Here is a 10,728-nt window from a genome sequence, read left to right as displayed (position 1 = left end):
TATGTGGAGATACAGACACCAAGCATTATAACTGCATCCAAATATCTTACATATAGCCATGCAGCCTCAACTGACATAATTCATCAACCCACAATTTGTAATAACTTCCAAATGAATATTAGGAACCATGAGTATTGCTTGGTCAATGGTGTAAGTATATATCAGTATGAGATGGTGGAGAGGCTTACTCTGTATGTTACAATGTATGTATTATATATCTATAGTCTTCTCCTAAATGAACACAATAAATGAAAACACCATTCAGTTCTTATTATAATAAGCATATGATTTATTAACATGTAACCAATTAATTACAGAGGCAAATAATTAAAGCAATGTGAACTCCAAACTTGGTAAAAAAAATCATACACAGGGCGGAGTTTCACTTTTTATGGCAAAACAAATATAAAATCAAGACAGAAAATAGTGATAGTATACGGAAGCTTTAGACACAGTTCTCCTGTGATAGAGGAGCTGTGCTTTAGATGAATGACAGGATTCAAGGGTGTGAAAATCAGGAGTGAAAATTTCAACTACAAACGTACAAATTTAAAGAAACTATAGCCAAAACTCACTAGAAGCAGTCTGTAGACTTTAAATAACTTACACACACGCTAGACTGTTCACTGACAACTAGGGTTTATCACAGTAAACATGCACTCATTATCTGTAATTTTTTATTTTACAGTGCTCTCTATGGCAATAGATAAATAAATGTATGTATGTATGTATGTATGTATGTATGTATGTATGTATTTGTGTGTGTGTGTGTGTGTGTGTGTGTATGCTTCCATATGTATGTATGTATGTATGTATGTATGTGTGTGTGTGTGTGTGTGTGTGTGTGTGTGTGTGTATGTATGTGCATATGTATGTGCATCTATGTAAGTATCTATGTAAGCCTGAAAACGTTTATACTATGCACCTACAAAAAACTGTTCATTTCTGAAAGAGTCGTAAATGACATGTACTGTTGACTAGAAAGAGTAAAACAACTCTCAGCAAGTCAAATCCTGTCTGGTGTCATGTTAATATGATGTTGTGGTGAATACAGTGGGGACAGCAATTAGCCCACAGGTTTCATTTATACAATTCCAGTGTACAGGTACTATGAATATTGAAAACATATCCACTATCATTATTAGCATCAATCAATGCTTTATCCCAGATACCACACATTCTAGTAATGTTTAGGTTCTTTTCAAACACAGTTAGGGTCAGTACTGACATACTTATTTTTCCATATCTTTAAAATTTTATGAGTCACGACTTTTTAAAGCCCTTATCACAACATTTTTCTTAAAGCACATAAACAAATTCAAAGCCAGCAATGAAAAACTAGATAGCCTCAGTAATTGTTATAATTTTATCTAATCTAATTAAATTTTAGTTAGAATTGTAGCATTTTTGCCAAAGAGAGCAGTGGAAAAAAGGACACATGAACAGGATATAAAAATCACAACTTCACACGCAATGTGATTAACTTCTAACAATGGTACAAAGACACTAAAATACAGTCAATATGGGTATAAGCACGGACTAACTATAGTAAATTCTTCAAATAAAAGAAAATTTGGTTAAGTGTTGTAAATATCCCATGACCCTTGAAAAGTACCCAAATAAAGAATATATATAGAGTACAGAATATGATCAATCTCGACTCAAGAGGGCTCTCTTCTTTAGCACTCACCAGGAGTGCTATGCAATAAATTTATATCTAGAAAAATATTATTTAGATTACTAACATTAGGAAACATATTTCATTCCGCATATTCATAGCATAATTTTCTACATCTTGTTTGTTCCTTGATTATACCCCTTTCACCCCCTTTTTTTTAATAGTTCAACCCTTCCTGTTACTAATAACTGGGTTTAACTACAGTGTAAAGGGTGGAAGGGTGAATAATCATGGTCTCCATCATCATGAATTTCAATAAATACATGTATACTTTTCTAAAAAAATGCATTTTTTTTTGGTATATATTTTCACAATTTTTATCTAATTTTCAATCAAGCTAGCTGAACCTGTTATCCCTAATAAAATCCAAAACTTGCGGTTTGACATAGACATCACTGAATTTCACTTCACTGGAGCACTACCATCTCATTAATATTTTGACAAATGCATTAAAAAACAGGTACTTGTCAAATATCGACGTGGTTTGTCCGTCAGGGCAAGTTATAGATCGTTTAGTCCAGTACGATAAATAAAATGATGAATATGATTATTATAAACACAACAATAAGTAAAAATGTACAGAGGAAAAGTTATGAAAAGAAAGATACATGAAATGGTAGAATGTATTCATATTGTATTATACACCATACTCTATACGCTAAAGAGCTGATATGCTTTCTCATACATTATGCTAATATATACAATATAAATGAAATCTTGACTTTATCATATTTATATCATGAAGTCTGTAATATTTCCTACTTTAAAATAACAGTCCAACGTGTTCATATACAACTATTGTCTGTGTTAAACAGACTAGCATAGCTTTCAATGGATACATATGTGTTAGAATTTACAACATAATTTCTAAGAATTATGAGCAGTTATGTATACTCACATAAATACTAGAACTCTGAAATCCTATATGATACAACAGGCAGTAACATTGCTATGCTGTTCTGAAGTAGTTTTTATTTAGCACTCTCTTAAATTTTGGAATAAATAAAATTGACAAGTAACCTATTGATGACACAAGACCTTTAGAGTAAACAGCACCCCCTAGAGGTAACAGTAAGTTGGTATACCAATTACACAATGTGTGTGACTTTTTTCTCAAACATATCACATCAGCTTTTTCTTTTCATTAATAACTTTCGATGGTATCCTACTCTGTTACATGGTGTGAAATACTGAAGTTAAATGGAGACAAATATTCATTTATTTCTTTTAAACACTTGGAACAGCTTTGGGTTTGTATTTTTTTCACCTCACCCTATATACAATGCACATATTGATAACACAAATTTTATACTGGTATTTTTTTTTACTTGAGTTTTGTCGTCTCTCAAGAAAACACCACTGCTAGAGGGCGCTGTTAAAAAACGTTGACATCAACACAACAGACAATAAATACAACAATGATATAAGCTCAGTTGCCAGTTCCTCACAGTTACTCTTTTCAAACAATCAATCTCAGGAACTGTGATTCAGGCCCTAGATGAGGTATCATAGTATAGTATACATAATATAGATGATATTACCGGATAAATTTTAAAGAAAACTATACTCTATTCCTAAAATATCACCCCCTTTATCCTGAAAAGAGTGGATTAATCCAGCAACGAATAGACAGGATTCTACCAACTCTTATGGAACAAAGGGGTGTACAGGTTAGAGTAGAACAGTACCAACCCATGTAAAAGTGGATTGGTCCAACAGGGAATACAATACAATAGGATTCTACCAACTATTCAGGAAAACAGTGAGTACAAGGACTAGAATAAGAAACTACTAAAGTGGTGACCAAGATCTACATTTGGAAAAAAGGAAAGAAAATGAAAAGTCATATTCCAAGTTGTTGCGTATGGTCTCAATAGATTAACTCGATAGAATAAATAACTCTGATCTCTAGGATTAATTGCAAAGAACATTAACTGTATAATACTAGCCACTGAATTACTTCCAAAGCTACTTTTTGATCTGGATTAGTTTGAGGTTGTGTAAGGGGTCCACTACATACAAGTCACTGTCCTCATTAAAATAAGTAAAGGCAGGCAGTACTTAATTCTGTGTTTCTCATGACATGACTGACCCTCTCTTTTCTTAAATCTGGTAAAATATTAGTAAAAACTGACAGCTACAGCACGACTAGCAAACCAAATCATTGATGGTATGATGACGACCCCACAAGCATGTATCTGAACAATATCATTTATTGTTGGACTTAAAACAGTTTCCCTTTTAATTGTCATTTCTAAGTCATTCAGACTATTATTAAAGTATGATTGTGAAATGGAAGTATCACCACGATGTATACATACATACTTTTTAATTATTATTACCCAACTGAACAACCCATCTTTTTTAAGGAGTTATGATAAGAAACACAGAATTAAGTATGACTGTCCTTACGTACAAAGTCTGCTTGTAGCTTTTGAGGGTTCACTTGTTTGGATGAGAATGACTAACTTGTACCACGACGGTGATCAGACCAATATTTTTTTATTTCAAAATGTTGATCTTCTGGAAAGGCAATTGTTTTCTCATGTTCATATAGTCTATAAGATATGACATATTATGCTGCCCTGTCAGTCACCAGTCATATCGGTCACCACTCACAGAGACTGTAAATAGAGGTGGCACGATATGACCTATTGTGCTGCCCTGTCAGTCACCACTAACAGAGATGGTAAATGAAGGTGGCAAGATATGAGATATCTTACAGTCTAGACCATATAATGGAACCTGTTGAAATGGTCCCCAGTCCTGAAGCCCTCTAGTTATTAAACACAAATATTGGTAATAGCGACATGAAGGAATGACTAAGTTGACACAGAAAGGAATTGCACATACATAAGCTGTGAAAAGTCTTTTTCAACGACCCTGGAGCATGTGACCTCTCTAAAATAGACTTACAAAAATTGGCAAATCTGCCATAGAAGAGATCAGCTGTACACTTGAAGCAAAGCATCATGGGTAAGGAAACAATAACAGGAGCTCCATAGTTAGACCAACATGATTTTTGTTTGGGTAAGCTCCAAACACTGTTTACTTACCCATGACATCTCAATCTCAGATTAAAACAGAGTTTTTAAAGCTCTATTTGTGAGTTGTTGTCTGGAGTAGGGTCACCGAAATGGATTTCCATGGCTTTCTATCTTTCAGTTTTCATCTGCTTACAACATTGCCACTTCTACCCGTGGATGTACTATAACAAGACAGTCTACTATTGGTTCGTACTACAACAAGACAGTCTGTCATTGGCTGGTACTACAACATGACAGTCTACCATTGGCTGGTACTACAACAAGACAGTCTACCATTGGCTGTGCTAGAACAAGACATTCTGTAATTGGCTGGTACTAGAACAAGACATTCTGTAATTGGCTGGTACTAGAACAAGACACCTATCTCTCATATTTGCCAATGTGCATATTTTATACATTGACATGCATGTATCAATGCTTATATCTATACTTTCCTTTATGAACACACCCATACATATGAAATATTGATTTTTTTAAAACAAGAAACACTTCAAAATCAATATGATTGATTATTCTCAATAATCACAAAAAGATCTCTGTTGAACAAAAATATGAAATTTACATCTGAAGAAATAAAATCAAAGTGGTTTTCGAAAGCATCTCAATAGCACAACATGAAATTGAAAGCTAAATAAAAATACCATATTTACGATATATTAGCAAATATACACATATCAGTGCAATTTTGCACCAAATTACTACCATGATTACATAAAAATTCATGTACAAAGACTGAAGAAATATTATATATCAGCCTCAGTTGCTATGGTAACATGGCCATATTTCCAACACAAGAGGGCTCTGTATTATAGAAGTCAAAGGTCATATTAAAAGCACTTGTCAGATGTTGTCTAGACGTTTGTGCAAATAAGATTTTGGACACCTAATTTCAGTTTTCATTACAATGAAAGTAATGACAGCGTAACCATAACCCAGTGAAGTCAACAAAAATAAGACCAACTAAACCAGGGAAAAAAAACCCCAAAGATAAATATAGTGTTTATGTAAATTGTAAGACCCTTCCACCATACAAATTTAAGTACATAATCTTCCTGATCCCATCTAGTAAATTTTGGATACATCCAAGTTTACATAAATAAATTCATCAAATTCATTGACAAAGTGTTTTTTTTTCAAGCTACCACCTGAATAAAAAAAATTTGAACAATTTCAAAGCCTACAATTGCGCCAAAAAGTATCGATAATATCTGATTTCAACAATTCATTCTATTTCTAGTCCAAACATGTGCAGTTTGTCATAATGCATAAAAAGTTGCACATCAATATTATACTGGGGCAAGACACTGAAACTATCGACCAACAAATTATATACAATAAAATATCGCTACTCAAGAAAAATAGAATGTTCCCATTTTAACATCTTTTTTGATCTTTTTATTTTATAATATACCAACAACTTCCCTTTCTAAATCCTACAATTTTACTTGTTAGATTCTGTGGGAATCTTGTTTATTCAGGACAAAGATGTCATAAAGCTAGCAATGTTTATATGCAAATAGTTAGCATATGCAAATTACATGCTAATCATATGCAAATGATGATGGGTATATAATGATAGGCAAATTTTAGGTAGCTATAGCAGTTTGATTCACTGTAGGTGTAAAAGTCAAGATGGTGTCCTGAAATTGCTGAATTTGACCCTGAAACTTTACTGGACTTGACAAGAACTCAAGTACTATCTCCTCAGCTTTTACCATCTGATGTGTAAATGGAAATCAATCAAACTGAGACAATGAAGCAGGTTACTCTATAATACTTGTATGCTAGCCGGGCAACATATTTATGAAACAAACTGCAAAGGACTACAACCCCTCCCTCTAACCCCCACCCCACCCCACCCCACCCCACCCCACCCCCATGATGCAAGGATTTCACTGCAACACCCTTGCACGCAGTAGTAACTAGTTTGAAGCAAACTGGCTAAAATAAAATGACAGAGAACAACATTTGAAACAATGTTACTGAGTTGTCATTTTCTGACAAAGTGTTGCACATAACCAAAATACTGCAACACAATGAATGGAACACTAGTTCCAATAAATAAAGAATGCATTGGTCACACTAAAATGAAGGCGAAAACACATCTTAAGTTTACATTGTTCAAGTCAGACAAAGCTCACTATTGAAATCAACTATGAATATCAAAATATTATGGGAGAATGCATTTCAATTTTCGCTGAAATTGAAATATGAAATACTGCATTTATTCATTACATCTCAACTGATTCTATTTAGCAGTACTTAAAAAAAATTATGACATAAAAATTGAAATGTTTGATCATTGTGAAATAGAATCTTGTTCAATTTTTCACACTAGAAAATAATATGGTACAATTTAGATGAGAATATCATCAGTTACTTTACTCAGTACAATAATTGGTTTATCCAATCAAATATTTTCATCCTTTTTTTTTGGATAATGTTATAGCCACAGGTCACAAAAACTACATATACATAAAACACTTGACCTGTCTAGCTTAATGATGAACTTGAGCTTCATTTAGTTCACACTACAAAAAATTTGACACCATTACACACAAGTGTTGTCATACACATGAAATCTAAAACGATCTTTGACAAAGTGTGACAAAAATCACATATCAACGAAATTTTGTGAACGGCCGCAGTTCTCAAAATCATACTTCCCATTTGTATCTCCCAACCCTTTTATTTGGAAATCTTCATGTCCATTCTCCATTCTCCATTCATGAGTAGCACATTCCATTTTCAGAAGGGGATTAAAATAGCAAAGCTGTGGAGGATGAGGAGGTTGAGAAGTAATCAGCATCCTGGTCATCTAATGGTTTCACTGTTAAGTCTTCAGGTTGGGGTGGTGGTGGTGGTGGTTGCACTGGTTCAGGTTTCTGGTCTTCTTCTTGTCGTCGTCTTTCTATAGTATTCATGTACATTTCCTGAAGATGTGTAGGTGTATAGCTTTGAAGACCTACAGATAAAACACATAATCTAGTAACTATGCAGGACCTTCCTTGCCATCTTTCCTATATATATATCATATGAGTGCACATCTTCACGTACTCAGCACATACAGGTGACCTTTGGCAGGATCACTCACACACACACATGCACATCCATAACTACATACCATGGTACCACTATGTGCATGCACACGCACGCACGCACGCACGCACACACACACACACACACACACACACACACACACACACACACACACACACACACACACGCACGCACATGCATGCACACATGCACACACACGCACACACACACACACACACATGAAAACCCACATCCACACCCACACGCACCCATTAAACTCTGACTAATGCACGTTTCAGAGTTGATTTACTTGACCGTAAATAGTACAGCAATACCAACAATTTCAAGGAAGCTGAGCCATTTTATTACTTCCAGTTTGATAAATTGAAAAAGACATTCAAAACCATAATCAGTTTATTACAGAATGACATGAAAACACATCACCAAACTTTAGATACCACCAGTGGTCTTATTTCTAAATATTAAACAATCCTACTTTTGAAAGGGTAGTTGGAGGTGGAGGAAACTTTCCCATTGCAGCCTTTAACTGGCTCAGTAGATGTGGTCACTGGGCCATAAACCATCCAGAGAGAACACATTCAGTGCAGGGTGATTATACAATTTTGTAAAATATACCCACTGTTAAACGGAAGAGTACAACAGCAGCTAGTTTTGAATCATTTGTTTCTCACCTTGAGCTGAGAGGGCAGTATTTGACTTCAACCCTGACTTCGTCGTGGATGAAGAGTCTTCATCAGAATCCGATTCTGGTGCTGGTTGGATAGTATCCTCATCATCTTCCAGCATTGACTCCTCAGATGGATAGAAATGTTTTACTGTAGCACTGTCATTGAAATGGATGCCACGCTGTAAGAAATGAACATGAAAAATACAGGTTAAAATTATAAATGAGAATTAATGGATATGTATCGAGTACAAGTTTTATTTCAGATCACATACAACAAAATCTGTTCAGGGATGATATTTCAAAGTCCAAAGTGTGCAAACATATATCATAATAATATATTACATATCTCTCTTTTGGAAACTTTTAGGAGAATTTCTTTGTTATAAATTAAGATGTTCTTCCTGGTTTGTAAACTGCTGATTAGAATCCTTCCTGGTTTGTAAATTAGAGTTTAGAATTCCTCATTCTATTTTTCAGAGACCAATGGTTTTGCATCACAACCTTTGAAGCCCATGGCCTAACACATTGGTTTGACCCATGTCATTATCTTATGAAATGGGATGAGTTTTACCAGTTTGGCAAAGGCTGAAGAACACTCGGTCCAATTTGTATCCCTACCCCATTTTGTAACCAAATAGATTAGAGACAATTTACTTTAAATGGCCATGTTGCAATCTGGGTCATCACATCTGTGTTATCTTAACAATAATGGGATCATTCTTTCGTTGTGGACCAACTTTTTCTATAGCTCTGCTACACAAACTTCGTTCACTTCTAGATGTTAAGTTTAACCCTGAAGTGGGCCTTTGACCCTAGTCCTGCCACAGCCATTATCATTTTTACAAGAACTTGGCCTAAAGTGGCCCGGCCTTTGACCCTAGTCCTGCCACAGCCATTATCATTTTTACAAGAACTTGGCCTAAAGTGGCCAGGCCTTTAACCCTAGTCCTGCCACAGCCATTATCATTTTTACAAGAACTTGGCCTAAAGTGGCCAGGCCTTTAACCCTAGTCCTGCCACAGCCATTATCATTTTTACAAGAACTTGGCCTAAAGTGGCCAGGCCTTTAACCCTAGTCCTGCCACAGCCATTATCATTTTTACAAGAACTTGGCCTGAAGTGGCCAGGCCTTTAACCCTAGTCCTGCCACAGCCATTATCTTTTACAAGAACTTGGCCTGAAGTGGCCAGGCCTTTAACCCTAGTCCTGCCACAGCCATTATCTTTTACAAGAACTTGGCCTGAAGTGGCCAGGCCTTTAACCCTAGTCCTGCCACAGCCATTATCTTTTACAAGAACTTGGCCTGAAGTGGCCAGGCCTTTGACCCTAGTCCTGCCACAGGCATTCTCTTTCAGTAGAACTTGACATGAAGTGTACCTTACAGGGTTACAGATGTTAGACTACAGACTATATGTACTAGTGAGTGTTACAGGATTTACGAAGGACACAATAATTGTCAAATGTACAGGTGGTTTTAGTGTTGATTTTATCAGCAATGTTATCATTAATTATAAGAAAGATCTCATTCCCCATGTCAACGAGGCTTTGAAATCTCCAGAAAATCATTAACTTGATAGAAACTAACACAGAACTTATCTTTAAATAGTTGTTTTCCAACCTGCACATTCTTGTAATATTTGCATTATTGTTCATCTTAACTGACAATTACAAAATATTAGAATATCTATGTTGGTAGGCATACATACATACATACATGTACCATTCCTCTGTCTCTGACAAGATGAAGGGCTTATACATATTTTAGTTATCTCCTGTTTATCTTTGGGCTCCACAAAGTAAGACTGAGTACAATTTGCTGGTTGTATTGGAACCTGTAGTAGCCTGGACACTAGTCATGGTCACTATCACAGGCTAAGCTAGCTGTTACTATTTAGGCTAATAGTAATAGCCTTGATTAGACCTGTAGTAAGTGTCAAAAGGCTTTGCACTATTTGCAGTTCTTCTCTAATAGGTTCTCAACTTTTGTTTAAATGTGAATTATAATGTTTGTCTAATTTTATATTTATTTTCTTATATTTAGACATAACTTATTGTTTATGGTTCAATTTTTAACTGTATTCGCACATACATTTGAGGTTTATGTTATTTTTGGATAGCTAGTTCTGTTTATACATAAGTTATGATATTTGTGTTATTTTAGGAACTCAAGTTATGTTTGTACAAAAATTATGATATTTGCGCTATTTTAGGAACTCAAGTTATGTTTGTACAAAAATTATGATATTTGCATTATTTTAGGATCTCAAGTTATGTTT

General features: G+C 34.9%; 1 protein-coding gene across 1 annotated transcript in view; it reads right to left on the bottom strand.

Annotated features, from left to right (window-relative positions):
- Positions 1–863: 863 nt before the first annotated feature.
- The window catches only part of LOC144440841 (uncharacterized), a 34,565-nt gene continuing 24,700 nt past the window's right edge, over positions 864–10,728 (bottom strand). The window contains exons 2-3 of the mRNA XM_078130262.1: positions 8,457–8,631; positions 864–7,690 (exon numbers count right to left, since the gene is read on the bottom strand). Of these exons, the coding sequence (XP_077986388.1) occupies positions 7,485–7,690; positions 8,457–8,631 (381 nt within the window). The 3' untranslated portion in view covers positions 864–7,484. The remainder of the gene's footprint in view (positions 7,691–8,456; positions 8,632–10,728) is intronic.

This window comes from Glandiceps talaboti, chromosome 10 (genome assembly GCF_964340395.1).
Source record: "Glandiceps talaboti chromosome 10, keGlaTala1.1, whole genome shotgun sequence".
Lineage (NCBI taxonomy): Eukaryota > Metazoa > Hemichordata > Enteropneusta > Spengelidae > Glandiceps > Glandiceps talaboti.
Note: the sequence above shows the minus strand (reverse complement) of the source record. Positions and strands in the feature narration are given on the sequence as shown.